Genomic DNA, 16,073 nt, shown 5'->3' on the forward strand with positions numbered 1-16,073 from the left:
CGGGCCGGGCCGCTCCCCGCTGCCCTGCGCCCCCCGCCCCGCCGCCCCCCTCCAGCTGGCCGGGGGGGCCGAGCCCGCACGGCCCGGCGTCGCCGTCATCGACCTCCGCTTCCCCCGCGGCGCTGCCGCCGACGTGAGTGCGGCCGCTCCCGCCGCGGTACCGGCGGGGGAGTACCGGGGTGGTCCCGTGGAGTCACGGGGGGATGCCGGGGGCGGCACCGGCGGGGGGGTACCGGGGTGGTCCCCGAGGAAGACAGGGCCCCTGCCAGGGACGGTGCAGGGCCGGGTGTGGTGTCGGTCCCGGGGCAGGACGGGGGATGCCGGGGACGGGGTGGGTGGGGATGCCGGTGCCGGTATGGGGAGAAGCCGGGGGCGGTCCCAGGGCAGATGGGATGCCGTGGGCGGTATGGGGAAGATGTGAGGGAAGGTCCCGGGGCGGAGGGGATGCCGGTAACGGGTGGATGCCGGTGCTGGGGTACCTCCCTTACCGATGCTCGGGATGCCGTGCCCGTCCCAGTGGGGTCGGGGATGCCCGTGCAGGTCCCGGTATGGGGCTCCGCTGGTGCGGGTGCGGGGGCGTGCCGATCCCGCTATGGGAGGGGGATTGCCGGTGCCCGTCCCAGTACTGGGGGGTGATGCCGGTGTCGGTATCGGGGGGGTGCCGGTGCCGGTGTGGAGGGATGCTGCTGTGGGGCTGAGGTCGCCGGTCCCGCAGGTGCAGGAGATCGTGTTCAGGAACTTCTACACGGCGTTCCTGAGCGTGCGGGTGCAGCGGCCCGGCCCCGGCGGGTCCCGGCGCTGGGTGACCTGCCTGCGGGACCTGTGCCTGATGCCGTGCCCACACACCGAGGAGGGCTCCCAGGACTACTTCTGCCTCCACCGGCACCAGGTCAGCGTGTCTGGATGGGACTGTGGCATCACCCCCGCCGGGGCTCACCCCTCTTTGCCCACACCCCAGGATGAGTGGGGCTCCTGCTCCAGAGGTCTGGTGCCCATGTCCCACTGACCCCTATGGCTGCCAGTCCCTGTGCCCTGCTCAGCCCAGCCAGCCCTCAGGGGATGATGCTTCCCCTGGGCTTCTTCCATCTGGGGTGGGTTGGGGGTTTTGGGAGGATGCCCCAAAAGCTGCCCCCAGTCAGTGCCAGCCCCTGTGGTTACACTGCCTGGCCCTTGCCCTGCAGATGCTGTGTGATGTGGACCAGGTGACAGCAATGCGGTTCATCCTGCGACAGCCCTCCCCAGTCTGGCTCCACTTCACCATTGAGGACCTGCAGATTTTTCCCCCTGGACAGAAGGTGAGCAGGTGCCAGAGCTACCCCACTGCCAGGCATGGGCAGGGGGCCAGGACAAGCCACTGTCCCCAGCTCTATACCTGGAATTTCCCCCTACAGCTCTGGGGAGCACACACAGGGATGTGGCTCCAAGTCCTTGGCCTTTGCTGAGGCAATTGGGATCCACTTGTGCTCCAGTGGTGCTGGGGAAGGGACTGCTCCAACAGCCGCTCAAAACACAGAATTCCCTACAAAATTATCTTTAAGGATGGTAAAGTGACACTTCCATAGCAGTATCACTATGGGTAGGCTCTAAGCCCCACCACGCTGCCTGGTGTAAAGGATGGAGATGGGGTTGGGAACACCCTGTGTGACCCTCTGGATCTATTTCAGAGTCCTCAGAAGGATTTTCCCTCCTGGCTCTCCCAGCTGACCCCTCCGGAGCAGCCAGCCAGCCTGCATGGGGTGAGTAATCACTGCTGAGGTACTGGGGGAAGGAGGCACTTCTGTGGGGGGCCAGCCATGAGCATCCATCAGGAGGCTGCCAGGCCCATGCCTGCCTTGTTGGCTCCAGGCTTTCACCAGGAATAGCTGTGGAGCCCTGAGATAACCTGCCTTGTGCTGGAAGTAGTTTGCAGCGCTAAGAAGAAAAATATCTCTATGGGAATGTGCTGTCTGAGGTGACATTTGAGTCTATTTGCCCTCTAGTCTGGGGACAGGAACATCACCAAGGAGAAGTGGGTGCACAGTGCCACTCAGCCAACAGGCGGGATACAATGGGATGGGACAGGAACAAGAATATCCCCATGGGAGCAGTGGATGCACAGCATGGTTCAGTGGCAGCGGGGATGTGTGAGAACAGGGACAGGGCCGTCACTGCGGGAGCAGTGGGCACACGGCATCACTCAGGGTGGATGAGACGTGGGGACAGGGCTGGTTCCCAGTACTTTGCTGAGGGTGTGCTCTGGGGAACACGTTGCCCAGCCAGGACAGCATGTGGGCAGAGGGGCATCACTGCCATGGCACGTGTTTACAGACTGCCAGCCACATCTGCCTGGCAGATGGTGGCCTTTGGTGGGCAAAGTCCAGGCAGAGCAGGGCCAGGATGGGAGCTGGCTCGCCCATGAGAACCTGCTGAATCAACGGGAGGTGCTGCCTGCAGGAGGGTGGCACATAGCCCACACCTGCCGGGGCAGTTCTGCTGCTGGGCTTCCGTGCTACGGTGCTCACACTGCACCAGCAGTGAGGCTGCTGTTCCCAATCCTTGCCCAGCTGTGTGACAGTTTGGGGAGGGCACCCCTGTCCCTTGCTGATTGCTTGGATCACATTCCCCTTGGCAAGGAGTATCCAGGGCAGATGCCAGAGGTTGCTCTGAGATTGGCTCTTCCCAACATCACCACGAGGCACCCCTCAGCCCAGTGCAACAGAGCTGTGTCCCCGTGAGAGTTGTGCCCCAGCCAGGAGAGCTGCTGCTGAGCCCACACGTCCCACCTGGCTAAAGGTCCCTGGGGTGAACCAGCATGTGTGCCCAGGATTCTGCACCCAAGCCCAGGGACGTCACTAAGTGAGGCTGTTGGGAAACTCTGGACTGCGTGATTAGGTTTTTAATGATTAGCCAGCAATCAGCTTTCTGTCCTCATCCTGGCCACCTGCCAGCAGAGGTGGGCTGTGTTGGCACCGCAGCACCCAGGGATCAGGGTCACCGATGTCCCCAGTAGTTTGTTTTCCTAGAGAGAAGCCCTGCCCACCTCATGTTGGGAAACCACCAGCAGGGCAGGAATGTGGGCACCATCACGTGCCTGGCTCCCCAGGAGGCAAAGCCATCCAGCCGCACCACTGCCCAAACCCGGGATCATCCAGCCCATCCGGGCCATCCCTGCTCCACAGAATTGTGCCCACTTCTTTCCAGGAGCTCCCTGATCCGGAGAAGGTGTCGACAGAGGTCCAGCAAATGTGGGTGCTGACAGAGGTGATCCGGGCTCGCCAGGCAGCTGCCCGCATCGGGCGCTTCGACGTGAGTCCCACCGCCCTGCTGACAGGGACCCTGGCCTTGCCACATGGCTCAGGAGCCCTCCCAGAGGGGCTGGAGTAACCCAGCAGTGCTGTGCAGACAGTGACAGTCGCTCTCTTCCCCAGGTGGATGGCTGCTACGATGTCAACCTGCTTTCCTACACCTGAGCCCGCTGGTGCTGGTGCCAGCTGGGGAGAAGTGCCCCTTCCATGCTCCCGGGGCCTGAGTGGACTCCTGCATTCCCGTCTCGGCCACTGACCCCGCGGGGGTCCCAAGCCCTCCCTGTGCCCCTTCCCTGACTCCCTCTGCACTGCCCAGCAGCGAGGGGCAGCGCTGCCGCTCCAGAGACCCCTGGGAGCCTCTCCTGGGCACGTCCCGTGGGCAGAGCCCGGACACTGCAAGGGGGTGCGGGGGGGACCGAGGGGTGCGGGGGTGCTGGAGGGGTCACCACTAAAAGCTGCTACGTTGGCCCTGCCTGTGCCTGCCTGTCTCTGGGGGATGGGGGCGGCCGTGCCGGCAGCCCCGGGGAGGCGGTGCCGAGGGCGGGCCGGGCCGGGGGCGGGGGCCGGGGCCAGGGCCGGGCGGACTCCATGTCCCAGGCGCCCCGGGGCCGGTCCGAGCCGTGCCGGCAGGGAGGAGGAAGAGGAAGATGCTGCGGGCGGGCTGCCGCGCCGCGCTGTCCCGCCGCCCCCCGGGCTCGGCGCCGCGGAGAGGGGCCGGGGGCAGCGGGGCCGGGGAGGGGGGGCTGAAGCAGACGCCGCTGGATGCCCTGCATCGGGCCCGCGGCGGGCGGATGGTGCCGTTCGCCGGCTGGACCCTTCCGCTGCACTACGGGCAGGGCCACCTCCAGTCACACCTGCACACCCGCCGCCACTGCTCCCTCTTCGACGTCTCCCACATGCTGCAGGTAGCGGGGTCGGGATGAGGGGGCTGGAGCAGGGGGGCGGCCGCACCACCTCACAACCTCACCGGCCCCTTGCAGACCCTGGTGTACGGCCGGGACCGCGTCAGGTTCATGGAGAGCCTGGTGGTGGGGGACATCGCCGAGCTGAAGCCAGGACAGGTAGGGGGCACTGGGCAGGCACCAGGCATCCAGTGGGGTCGGAGGTGCCCGGGGTGCCCTGGGAGGGTCCAGGCAGCCTGCCAATGGGCCGTGTCCCGCAGGGCACCCTGACGCTGCTCACCAACGAGAAGGGCGGCATCACAGACGACCTCATTGTCACAAACACGTCAGAAGATCACCTCTACGTGGTGTCCAACGCCGCCTGTGCTGACAAGGACTTGGCCATCCTGAGGGTATGGGGCTGCCTGAGCCCCGCGGGAGGGGGGACACGCAGTGGGAATGAGTCTGCCTTTTGGTGTTGCGCAGGGTGAGGTGGCCATGGCCACGTGTGGGGCTGGCACTGGCCTGGCCCCCATGCTAGCAGCACACTGTCACCCTGGCAGGACAGAGCGGCGCAGCTGCAGGCCACCGGCAGTGACGTACACCTGGAGGTGTCAGACAATGCGCTGCTGGCTCTGCAAGGTAGCGGGGGCCCCTCATGGGCCTGCCCTCCCCCGGGTCCTCTCCCGGTGGATGTCACCGCCCTCCCCACCTCCCCCCCCTTCCCTGGGCACTGCTGTCTTCCAGCCACCTGCCTCCCCAGGTCCCTCCATGGCACGGGTTCTGCAGGCAGGGCTGTCGGATGACCTGGCCAAGCTCTCCTTTATGAACAGCATCACCACGACCGTCTTCGGTGTGCCGGGCTGCCGGGTCACGCGCTGTGGTTACACCGGCGAGGATGGCGTGGAGGTACCCAGGGAACTGTGCCAGTATCCCCACTGCGGTACCAGGGGAAGGCCGTGCCCCACTGACCCTGCCCGTGTCCCACTGTAGATCTCAGTGCCCGCGGCGCAGGCGGTGGAGCTGGCCGAGCAGCTCCTGGGTGTCCCCGATGTGTGGCTAGCAGGGCTGGCAGCCAGGGACAGCCTGCGCCTGGAGGCCGGGCTCTGCCTCTACGGCAATGACATCGATGAGACTGTCACCCCTGCCGAGGCTGGGCTGATGTGGACTTTGGGTAGGTCCACCTCCACCTCCTCCTTGGGGCAGGCAGAGCAGCAAGGTGTCTCCAGTGGGTACAAGGGGACCAGTCAGGCATCACCAACCCTCACCCATCTCTGCCCTGCAGGGAAGCGCCGGCGCGTGGCCATGGACTTCCCTGGTGCTGCTGTCATCATGGCACAAGTGAAAGAGAAGCCAAGGCGCAGGCGTGTGGGGCTGACGTCGGTGGGACCCGCCATCCGGCCCCACATGGCCATCCTGGGCCCTGAAGGCAGGCCTGTGGGTAGGTGGGGGCAGTGGGGCTGGCACGGGCATGACCCTGAGCTGTGGCCATGGCATTGACAGGGGCTGGCCAGGCCCCGTTCACCTCCCCATATCCTCACATCCCAGGCACAGTGACCAGTGGATGTCCCTCGCCCTGCCTGGGCAAGAACATCGCCATGGGCTACGTGGAGGCAGCGCACAGCCGGGCTGGCACCGAGCTCACCGTCGAGGTGCGGAAGAAGCAGCACCCTGCCGTCATCACCAGGATGCCCTTCGTGCCCACCCAGTACTACATGGCCAAGTGAGGCCAGCACATGCTGTGGGCACAGTGCCCCAGCTCCAATAAACACCCTGTTCCGTTCCCCTGGCCTCCTCTCTGGTTACGGTGGCAATGCCAAAACAAGGAGCAGCAGGTGGGCACAGCACTTTAATGGTGTTGGCAGTACCCAGCTGGCGGTCCTGGTGCTGCTCACTCCCGGTGTGTCTTCATGGGCTCTGTTGTGGGGCCATCCCTGCAAGAGAGAGGCAGCGTGAGCATGGCTGGGGCAGCAGCCAGCACAGCACCCGGCTGAGGCAGGCACCTGCCTGTCCGTGTGGGGCGGGCGGGGCTGAGGGGCCCTTACTGGGGCTTACTGCTCGGGGGTGCAGTTGGGGGGGGTGGGGGGCTCAAGGGTCGGGGGCACAGCTTGGGGGGCACTTGTCAAAAGCCACAGCTGGGGGGGCTAAGCGGGGCCGGTGCCCCAGAGGCGCCCGTCCGGCCCACACCGGGCAGGCGCGCAGTCACCGGGCTGCACCGGTGCAGGGCTGCAGCGGGGGGACGCTCACTGGGTGCACTGGGCAGGGGTCGCCCACCGGGCTGCGCTCCGAGAGCGCCGGCCGGACGCGGGGGAGGGAAGCCGGGCGGGCCCGCGGGGGGTCAGCGGGGGAATCAGCGTTTTTGGGCCCGGTAGCGGTCGGGACTCACCGGGGCGGGCAGTGCCGCTCGGCGGCGCCGTTGCGTCCCGCCGGGCCCGCGGGGGACAGGGAGTGCGCGCGGGGCCGGGAGGGCGAGGCCCCGGAAGCGGTGCCGGGGGAGCGGCGGCCGGCGGGGCCGGTCCGGTAGCAGAGAGCGGCCACCGCCCCGCCGTAGGCGCGCCAGGCCAGGCGGACGCCCAGCAGGCTGATGCCCAGCCAGAGCAGCAGCAGCTGGCACAGCGCGGCGCGCACGTCCTGTGCCGCCCACTCGGCCGCCAGCTCCCGGCCCAGCGCGGCCAGCGCCCGCCACGGCGGCTGCCAGCCCGCCGCCACCGCCGCCATGGCCGCGGGGTACCCGGCGAGGCTGCCGGGGGGCGGAGCCTCTGCCCGCCCTCACCGCCGCCACAGCGCGGGCTCGGGGGCGTGGCCTCCTCGTGCCGCCTGTGCCGTGGGGCGTTGTTTTGGGGGCGGGGCCTCGGAGAGCTGGTTTGGGGGCGTGGCATGTCCCTTCCGGCCGCCATCCTGCGCTGTGGGGGCGGGGCCTTACGGATTGGCTCCTCCCCGGGGCGGGGCCGGGGTGTGGTCAGTCGGGGGGTGGGGCCGTCATGGAGGGAAGCGAAGAGGAGCCGCGGTACTCGCGGCAGCTGTGAGTGCGGGGACCGGCATCGGGGGCCGGTACCGGGGGCCGGAGCGCCACAGGGTCGGGGCAGGGCGCGGTGCAGCGGTGCCGGTGCCGGTCCCGGTCCCGCTGACGGCCCCCGCCGGTACCCGCAGGTATGTGCTGGGCGGCGGCGCGCGGCGGCTGCCCGGGTCGGCGGTGCTGGTGTCGGGGCTGCGCGGGACCGGAGCGCAGGTGGCGACGGCGCTGGTGCTGGCGGGGACCGGGCGCGTCGTCCTGCACGATTGCGGTGCCGCCTGCACCGCCGACCGCACCCACCAGGTACCGGCGGGGCCGGGCGGGGCTCCCGGGAACAGGTACGGGTGAAGTTCGCTGTAACAGGTACAGGTGAGGATCTCATAACAGGAACTAGTGAGAATGCCGGTAGTGGGTGCAGGTATGGGTGGGGATCCCGATAATAGGTACGGTCAGGGGTCCCAGTAACAGGTAGAGGTACAGGCGGGTGTCCCAGTAATGAGTATGGGTATGGACACAGGTCCCAGAGTACAGGTATGGATGAGAGGCCCCATAATGTGTATAGGTATTGATAAGGGTCCAGGTAATAGGTACAGACTCATGTGGGGGTCCCAGTACCAGGTACGAGTATGGATGGGAATCCCCATAATGGGTACAGACCACAATCCCAGTAACAGGTACAGGTATGGATGGGAAGACCCCATAACATATACAGGTACATACAAGGGTCTTGGTACAAGTGCAGACTCAGGTGTGAGTCCCAGTAACAAGCACAGATGTGGCTGGATATCACAGTAATAGGTGCAGGTGCAGCTGACAGAATCCCTGTTTGCAGGTATGGGTTTGGGGTGAGGGGCTTCCAATAACCGGCACAAGCTGGGGAGGGTGGTAAGGCACAGGGTGCCCTTTACTGTCACAGGTAAGGTGACAGAGCCCCCCTCACCAGTGCAGACAGGGCCTGTGGAGCACCCCACAGTGGTGAGCTGCACCCCAGGCCCATAGGGTGTCCGACCATGTGTCCATTCTGCAGTTCCTCCTGGAAGAGAGTGATCTAGGCCAGAACCGTGCCAAGGCATCCCAGCGGGCCCTGGCTGAGCTGAACCCCCATGTGGTGGTCGAGGCTCACACCGGGGAGCTGTCGGAGGCCTTCCTTGCCTCCTTCCAGGTGAGCCTGCATCCCGGCACTGGGGGGACCCCCGGGATGGCAGCGCTCGCTGACAGACCTGGCACAGGTAGTGGTGCTGACTGAGTCCCCGCTGGAGGAGCAGCTCCGCGTCGGGGACTTCTGCCATGCCCAGGGCATCTGCTTCATCGTGGCTGACACCAAGGGGCTGGCAGGGTAAGGGGTCTCATGGGGTTCTGCACTGGCTGTGGGTCACCTTGTCCCCAGAACCCCCAGCCCTGTGCTGCAGCCCATGTCCCCAGTAGCCCACTGGCAGGGCTGCTCGGCCTGGGCAGGACATGGCAGTGGTGGGGCAGCTTGGTGGGACACTTCCTCTGGCAAAACCCCGTCTGTCCTCTCCAGGCAGCTGTTCTGTGACTTCGGGGAGCGCTTTGTTGTTCATGACCCAACAGAAGGGGATCCAGTGTCTGCTGCTGTGGAGCACATCTCCCAGGTAGGAGGGAGGGCAGTCCCTGCAGGTCCCACAAAATGTTGCTGCCTCCTCCACTGGCTGTATGCCACCCTAGTCCAGTGCCCCACTCTCATGTAGCCTTCCCCTCCTCAGGGCAACCCAGGAGTGGTGACATACATGGGGACAGAGAACAGCCATGGCCACCTCTTCTGCGACGGTGACCTGGTGACATTTTCTGGCGTGCAGGGGATGACAGAGCTGAACTGCCAGGAGCCCGTCCCTGTGCATGTGCTCGGTGAGACCTCCAGGGGGATCCTGGCTGCCCTAGCTCAGGGCTGAGGAACTCACCGGGTCCTTGGCAGTGACCGTGATGTGACAGTTGTGTTCCTCTTGTCCCCAGATGCCTTCAGGCTGGAGATCAGTGACACCAGCTCCTTCTCGCCGTACCGCTGTGGGGGTCTCATTTCACAGGTGCAGCAGCCCCAGGAGTGTTCCCATGTAAGTCCTTCTCGGCCCCACGGTGCTGCCACCCAGGCTGGGATACTGCTGTGCCATGCCGGGCCCCAGGAAAGCACTCATCCAATCCCTGGTGCTGTGCTGGCAGAAGCCCCTGCGCCAGTCACTGGAGGAGCCCAAAATCCAAGTGGCAAATCCCGAGGATCTGCCACGCAGCTGCAGCCTGCACGCCGCCTTCCAGGCCCTCCACGCTTTCCGCAGGGAGCAGGGCCGCCTGCCGCGGCCCCGGGCACCCGTAAGTCCGTGTCCCGCTCCTGCCGGCCCTGCCGAACCGCACCACCCTGCGGGCACTGCCCTCTCCCCTCTGCCCGCAGGCGGATGCCGAGCGGGTGCTGGAGCTGGCGCGGAGCCTGGGAGCACAGCAGGGTCCCCTGGATGAGGACATCGTGCGCGCCTTCGCCAGCGTCAGCGCGGGCGACCTGTGCCCCGTGGCCGCCGTGGTCGGGGCGCTGGCGGCCCAGGAGGTGCTGAAGGTGAGCGGGCCACCGCTGGCCGTGGCTGTCCGGTGGCGTTTGGTGGCCACGAGGGGGCACTTGCTGCCCGCTTGGGGACGCCGGGTCCGGCAGCAGGGCTGGGGCGGGGTGAGGGGGAGCGCCCCGCTGGCCGCCTGCCCACGGGCTGTTCGCCCCAGGCCATCACCGGGAGGTTCCTGCCCCTGGACCAGTGGTTGTACTTCGATGCCCTGGAGTGCCTGGCGCTGGCGGGGGCTGCGCAGCTGACAGAGACGGACTGTGCCCCGGTGAGACCCCGTGTCCAGCCCCTCCCGGCTCCCTGGGGTGCCGTGGCTGCTGTGCTCACACAGCTCCTTGTCCCGGCAGAGAGGCTCTCGCTACGATGGCCAGATTGCCGTCTTCGGGGCCAATTTCCAGGAGAACCTGGGTCACCAGAAGTACCTGGTGGTGAGTGGGGAGGGGCCATGGCGCTGGGAGGCTGTGGAGCATCCAACTGGCACGTGGGGAGCTGCAGCATCTCTGTCCTAACAGGTGGGAGCTGGTGCCATCGGCTGCGAGCTGCTGAAAAACTTTGCCATGATGGGGCTGGCAGCGGGGCCGGATGGGGAGCTCATCGTCACTGACATGGACACTGTTGCCCTCTCCAACCTCCATCGGCAGCTTCTCTATCGCTCAGCAGATATATCAGTGAGGCAGCATGAGGCAGGGGCTGAGCTCCCCACAAAGGGCATCCTGGCTGTCCCAGGGGCTCTCTAGGGCTGCCCACCCCTTCTCTGCCCTGGCAGGAGCCAAAGTCGGTAGTGGCCGCAGCAGCCGTGCAGCGCATGAACCCTGATGTCAGAGTGACAGCTCACCAGAACCAGGTGGGACCTGCTACTGAGATGCTCTACAAGGACAACTTCTTCCGGCACCTGGATGGCGTTGCCAGCGCCCTGGATACGATAGAGGCCCGTGAGTGTCAGGAAGGGCAAGGGGGCCAAGGCCCTGGGCCTGATCCCTGGGTCCCCAGCACTCCTGGCTCCCTGCAGGCACCTATTTGGAGAGACGCTGTCTCCGCTGTCGCACACCACTGCTGGACTCGGGCACGGAGGGGACACGGGGGAATGTGCTGGCCATGGTACCGTCCCTGACTGAGCCTCTGCGGCCAGCCAGCACCCCCAGGGATGGCACCTTCCCCATGTGTACCCTGCGGCACTTCCCCCGCACCATCCAGCACACGCTGCAGGTAGGCTGAGCTGCCCCAGCCACAGCACCCAGCGAGGAGGCACTGGGACCTTTGTCTTCCTTCCCCTTGTCCCCTCCAGTGGTGAGCCATGGGCAGGATATGGCCCCAGCTGCTTCCTGCTGGCAGCCTGAGTACTGCTGCTGGCCCTGCCAGAGCCTCCCTCTCCCCCTGGGCTTGGGGGTGTAAGGGGGAGGTTCCAGTGCTCAACACTCGTTTCTCCTCCACAGTGGGCCCGTGATGAGTTTGAGGGGCTTTTCCAGCTACCTGCAGAACAAGTCAACCAGTTCATGGAGTGAGTGGGCTTTGGGGGTAGTGACACTGGGAGAGGAGCTTCCAGCTCTGCCAGGGCACTGCTGGGAATGGGGAGAGGGTGCCAGACTCACATGTCTCACAGGATTGCTCTTGGGCCAGCATCAGCAGTTGCCTGATTTTGCAGGGACCCAGCTTTCCTGGAGCAGCAGCCGCCAGGGAAGGTCCTGGAGCAGGTGTGGGAGAGGCTGAGGGAGCGGCCGCAGGACTGGCGGGACTGTGTGCGCTGGGCACGCCGGCGCTGGCAGAGCTGCTACCACGATGCCATCGCCCAGCTGCTGCACACCTACCCCCCGGAGCATGTGAGCCCAGTGCCATGGGGCTGGCACCCCCTGCACGCCCATCCCTCCACTGGCCACCTCACTGCAGCCAGGGGCACCCACCCCTGGGCCTGACTCTTCTCTCCCTGTGCCAGGAAACCAGCCCGGGTGTCCCCTTCTGGGCAGGGGACAGGAGCTGCCCCCATCCACTGACATTCAACGCTGACAATGTGAGTGCAGGGAGGGAGAGCTGTGGGGGTCTCACGTGGGAATGGTATGGGCAGAGGGAGAGCCAAGCCTGTGCTGGGCATATTGGGAATACTAAACTGTCGTTGTGCAATGTCTGCCACAGCCTGTGCAGGGCTGCCAGGTCCTGGGCTGGATCAGTCCCTGTCCCCCAGTCAGTGAGGGCACTGCAGAGGACAGCTTGCAACATGCTCTGTGGCCAGAGGAGGAGGAGAGTCTCCTCCACCTCCGCTCTGGGGCAAAGCCAGGCAGTTCTACCAGCTCGGGGCAGTGCTGGCAGCCCTTGGCTATGTGGGACCACCCCAGCAAGGCACCCCATGGCCACCTCTGTTCTACCTTGCAGGACACCCACCTGGATTATGTCCTGGCTGCTGCCCACCTCTTTGCCCAAGTACACAGGGTGCCACCATGCAGGGACCGGGCGGCCATCCAGGCCATCCTCCGTGATGTGGTCCTGCCACCCTTTGCACCCCAGGAAGGGCTCCAGATCCCCCTCACAGAGGAACCCACAGAGGAGGCACAGGTTCCCACAGGTGAGGTTCCCAGGTATGTTCCTGGGTCCAGCCTGGTGGTGGTGGGGCTGTGGCTTCTTGTCCCTGCTTCAGCAGCCAAGATGACCCAGATGAAGGTGGAGACACCCCAGCAGTGCCACAGTGCAGGAGTATCATGCCAGGCATCTTTGTGCCCCCAGATCACAGGCAGCTGACAGAGCTTACCCAGGACGTGGTGCAGTGGAGACAGGAGCTGGTGGGGGATGAGGACACACAAGCACCCTTGATGGTGCCCATCCACTTTGAGAAGGTAGCGGAGCCAGGCAGGTGGCCCTGCTCAGCCTGGGGGGGTTGATGTCCCCATGGGATGCAGATATCCCCCCACTCTTCCCCACAGGACAACGATGTCCACATAGACTTTATCACAGCAGCATCCAACCTGCGTGCAGAGAACTATGGCATCTCCCCTGCCAACTGGCTGACGGTGAGAGGGGCAGCCTGTGGGGTCACGAGTCCCTGTCCCGTGTGGGGCAGCTGGTGACGCCCTCCTGTCCTCAGAGCAAGCGAATTGCTGGGCGGATCGTGCCCGCCATCATCACCACCACGGCGGCTGTGGCCGGGCTGGCGTGCCTGGAGGTCTACAAGCTGGTGTGGGGGTGTCAGGACCTCAGCTGCTACCGCAACAGCAACATCAGCCTGTCTGCCTGCCTGCTGCTCCGTGTGCAGCCTCCGCCAGCCCCCACCTACCGGGTAGGACCCTCTTCCCTGGGAAAGGGCAGGCGGGGGACACCCAGGGGCTATCTGCTGTGGGACAGTGTCAGGGGGACCCAGGGGAAAGGAGGTGGCCATGCAGCAAGGGCAGCCCTGGCCATGGCACTCTAGAAATGGATCTGGGTGCTGCAGTGGGTTGGGCATACTGCCAGGCCGTGAGGAACCAGCTCCTTCACCTGGCTGCCCCCCAGCCCTGAGACATTGCCTGTGTCCCATTCCCCCAGCCTCAGGCCCAGCTGTGATGCTCTGGGGTGCCCATGGGGCTGAGGCAGCCCCGCTGCCCCACAGCAGGCCCCACGCTGAGCCCCACAGCCAGGGGTGGGAGGCCGCTGCAGCCGCGCTCATCTGGCTTATGGAAACCAGCTGCGGCAGCCAGAGAGCAGCTGGCACCGGGCCGGGAAGGGCCGCCCGAGGGAGCGGGGCCGGGGGTCCCGGCGGTGGGGAACCAGGGAGGGAGAGCGGGGGTGGGGGCAGGCCCAGATTGGGACCGTCTGGGCTATAGAGGCCCCTTTGTCTGGGGGTTTATGGCGTGCGAGGCAGCCCTTCCGGCACGGCAGGAAGCGCCGATTGGAACCAGATTGGCCCGGGGGGCCCAGGGCCGGGGGCAGGAAGAGGGGGAGGGAGGCGACTCCACTGCCTTGCGCCGGCTCCAGCACCACTTCGGGCTGATGGCTGCCCCACGGCCCCCTCAAACCCCATGCCCAGCCCTGTGCCATCCTGGCTGTAGTGTCCCTGGGTTGGCATCATCCCTGGATGGAGGATGCTGCTGGGTCTGGCCATGCCCTCAGGTCCCTGCAGCAGCACCCAACACCTCCATGTCCGAGGGCGAGGACACCCGGTGTGACATTTCACACCCAGCTGCTTGGCTGTGGTGGGAACACATGTCCTCAAGGCCTGCTTGGTGTGACCTATGTCTCCATGGGGACCTGGGGAGCCCATGCTGGGGGCCAGCCTTGTCCAGAGGAATATGCTTCCCAGGGCCAGAGCGATGTACTTTGGTGGTGGAGGGCCAGGTCGTGGCTTTCCCTTTGTGCCGAGCTGTTGCTGCCCGGTGAGGATGGGGTTAAACCCTTCTCTCCACCAGTGGGATAAGTGCAGGCAGCAGAAGGCGGAGGTGAGAAGGCAGCAGAAAGCAGGAGGGAGAGTGACCAGGTGTGAACACCCCTCCCGAGTGGGGCAGGGGCCAGGCGGGCAGTGCTGGCGCTGCCTGCGGCGAGGGCAGATGGCCATGTAGCCCTGCCAGACGGCGCGGGGCCGCGTCCGGCGCTTGGCCCGGGGCTTGGCACCACATTGGCCTCCTCGGGCCGGAGCAGGGGTCGTGGGGCCACAGGCATGAGAAGAGACGATTGTGTGGGGCTGGGCAACGCTTCAATGGCCTTTTGTGCGCCCGTCCTGGCCCGGGGCTAGGGGCAGTGCCGGCCCCACACTGACACTGACCCTTAAGTGGACCCCAGCAGTGCTGGGGGGATAGTTGTGTCCCCCACTACCCCTGCAATACCATGGTGCCCCCATCACCCTACCCATTTGCCTGCCCTGATGTCCCCCAGCCGTTGTGCTGCTCCAGCCCCTGCCCCACGGGGCTGGTCAGCCAGGATATGGGGTGCCAGTGCTGGCTGCTACCCCCTGGCAGTACGGCGGGCGGGAGTGGAGCTGCTGGGACCGGCTGGAGATGCGGGCAGTCGGCGCAGATGGGCAGGTGATGACGGTGCAGGAGGTGCTGCAGTGGCTGCAGGTGAGCCCAGCACTGTCAGCACTCAGTCAGGGCACCCTGGGGGACGCAGGGCCAGATCCTGACACCCATCTCTTGTAGAGGACACACGGCTGGACCGTGACCATGCTCCTGTGTGGTGACAGCGTGCTCTATGACAGCAAGGCAGATGCAGAGACACGGGCCCGGCAGCAGGCACAGAGGTAGGTCCACGGCTCCAGGGCCCAATCCTGCCCCGAGGGGGGGGCTTCCAGCCCCCACTGCCTCAATCCTGAGCTACTCCAGCTGCAGTGCAGCTCCCAGCCGGCTGCTGGATAAACATCCTGCCGGCAGCACTTCCCGTGGCGGGACCCCTGCCCGGCCCCTTTCTGCGGCCCCTGCATCCCACCAGCCTGGCCGGACACCCCTGAGGGGCCCGAGGCACCCCCAGAGCACTCAGCCAGCCTTGCAGGACAAGCTAGTGCCCCCAAAACCCCCCTTCCCTGCTACAGGTTATCCGAGAGCTTGGAGGATGCCAGGATGCTGCAGCAGCAGGACCTGGAGCTGCTGTATATCTGCGAGGGAGAGGACGCTGAGGCTGAAGATACCCGTCCCCCTCTCCTGTGCTCCCTACCTTGAGCAGGGGGCCAGCACCTCCTGCCCCATGCAATAAAAGCTGCAGGCTGCAATAGCCTCCTTGCAAAAAAACCCCTGTTTGCCCCTGCCTGGCGTCGGGCACAGGCACTCCCTTTGATAAACGCTGCGGCACCCAGACCGTATAAAACGGGGGTTTATTTACAGGGTGGGGGTGCGGGCCGCAGCAGCGGGGCTAAATGTAGCCGATAACGTCGTTGCAGATGATGGGCTGGCGGCTGCGGCTGTTCATCAAGGCGGTGAAGCGGTGGAAGTCCGTGGCCAGCTGGGCGATGTTGCTGTGGGACTGGTGGAAGCAGGCGCCCTTGGGCTGTCCCCCCAGCCCCAGCGGGCAGGAGAAACGCTTGGTGGCATCGCGGCCGCCCGGCCGGGCACCGTCGGCGCCCCGGGGCCGGGCCATGTTGGCCAGCTTACGGCGTACGTTGCCCGAGAGGCTGAGCAGGAAGGCGGGGGGCTTGGCCAGCCGGCGGGAGGGCTCGGCGGGGGCCCGGCGACGCGGTTCGGCGCCCACCTCGGGCAGGTCCATCCAGTTCTCCACCAGGTCAGCGAAGCAGTTGTCGCCCAGCACCAGAGGCTGCCGGTTCCGGCTCTGCGACAGCAGTGCTACGGTCCAGTCCTGCGTGTCGGCGGGCTCCAGGGCCCGCCACTGCTCCAGACAGGCGTCCGAGGTGGATTTGGGGCGGACACGGCGGGCGGGGGCGGGCGGTGGGGCG

At 66.0% G+C, this 16,073-nt stretch overlaps 5 protein-coding genes across 8 annotated transcripts in view; 3 read left to right on the plus strand and 2 right to left on the minus strand.

The window, feature by feature from the left end:
* Position 1: 1 nt before the first annotated feature.
* On the plus strand, positions 2 to 3,701 carry NICN1 (nicolin 1; the record flags this gene model as incomplete). The annotated part of the gene is made up of 6 exons (XM_041462781.1): positions 2 to 133; positions 716 to 889; positions 1,182 to 1,295; positions 1,665 to 1,736; positions 3,181 to 3,285; positions 3,408 to 3,701. Coding segments are annotated over 6 exons (639 nt in total), but the record flags the coding sequence as incomplete, so codon positions are not given.
* A 116-nt stretch (positions 3,702 to 3,817) lies between these two features.
* Positions 3,818 to 5,948, plus strand: AMT (aminomethyltransferase). The gene is made up of 8 exons (XM_041465858.1): positions 3,818 to 4,189; positions 4,265 to 4,345; positions 4,447 to 4,578; positions 4,729 to 4,807; positions 4,929 to 5,074; positions 5,159 to 5,339; positions 5,451 to 5,606; positions 5,714 to 5,948. Exons 1-8 carry the CDS (start codon positions 3,932 to 3,934, stop codon positions 5,890 to 5,892), a joined length of 1,212 nt encoding a protein of 403 aa, XP_041321792.1. The 5' UTR covers positions 3,818 to 3,931; the 3' UTR covers positions 5,893 to 5,948.
* A 53-nt stretch (positions 5,949 to 6,001) lies between these two features.
* On the minus strand, positions 6,002 to 6,935 carry TCTA (T cell leukemia translocation altered). The gene is made up of 2 exons (XM_041464120.1): positions 6,552 to 6,935; positions 6,002 to 6,099 (listed from the first exon to the last, which is right to left on the minus strand). Exons 1-2 carry the CDS (start codon positions 6,881 to 6,883, stop codon positions 6,057 to 6,059), a joined length of 375 nt encoding a protein of 124 aa, XP_041320054.1. The 5' UTR covers positions 6,884 to 6,935; the 3' UTR covers positions 6,002 to 6,056.
* A 210-nt stretch (positions 6,936 to 7,145) lies between these two features.
* Positions 7,146 to 15,695, plus strand: UBA7 (ubiquitin like modifier activating enzyme 7). 4 transcript variants are annotated; one of them, XM_041465346.1, is made up of 24 exons: positions 7,146 to 7,187; positions 7,316 to 7,481; positions 8,206 to 8,340; positions 8,408 to 8,514; positions 8,701 to 8,791; positions 8,903 to 9,044; positions 9,150 to 9,247; positions 9,354 to 9,500; positions 9,580 to 9,738; positions 9,897 to 10,004; positions 10,084 to 10,164; positions 10,249 to 10,404; positions 10,503 to 10,668; positions 10,746 to 10,942; positions 11,170 to 11,234; positions 11,379 to 11,553; positions 11,667 to 11,741; positions 12,101 to 12,290; positions 12,449 to 12,558; positions 12,646 to 12,732; positions 12,807 to 12,998; positions 14,650 to 14,751; positions 14,830 to 14,930; positions 15,564 to 15,695. In XM_041465346.1, exons 1-24 carry the CDS (start codon positions 7,147 to 7,149, stop codon positions 15,565 to 15,567), a joined length of 2,895 nt encoding a protein of 964 aa, XP_041321280.1. In that variant the 5' UTR covers position 7,146; the 3' UTR covers positions 15,568 to 15,695. The 4 variants fall into 4 exon arrangements, with proteins under 4 accessions (XP_041321280.1, XP_041321262.1, XP_041321272.1 ...); XM_041465328.1 differs by lacking the exon at positions 15,564 to 15,695 and adding an exon at positions 15,219 to 15,410; XM_041465338.1 differs by lacking the exons at positions 14,650 to 14,751; positions 15,564 to 15,695 and adding an exon at positions 15,219 to 15,410.
* INKA1 (inka box actin regulator 1) overlaps positions 15,479 to 16,073 on the minus strand; it is a 4,179-nt gene continuing 3,584 nt past the window's right edge. Inside the window, 1 exon segment of the mRNA XM_041465366.1 lies at positions 15,479 to 16,073. Coding sequence (XP_041321300.1) covers positions 15,536 to 16,073 — 538 coding nt within the window. The 3' untranslated portion in view covers positions 15,479 to 15,535.

The sequence above is a fragment of the Pyrgilauda ruficollis genome, unplaced genomic scaffold (assembly GCF_017590135.1).
Source record: "Pyrgilauda ruficollis isolate IOZ18807 unplaced genomic scaffold, ASM1759013v1 scaffold10, whole genome shotgun sequence".
Classification (NCBI taxonomy): Eukaryota; Metazoa; Chordata; class Aves; order Passeriformes; family Passeridae; genus Pyrgilauda; species Pyrgilauda ruficollis.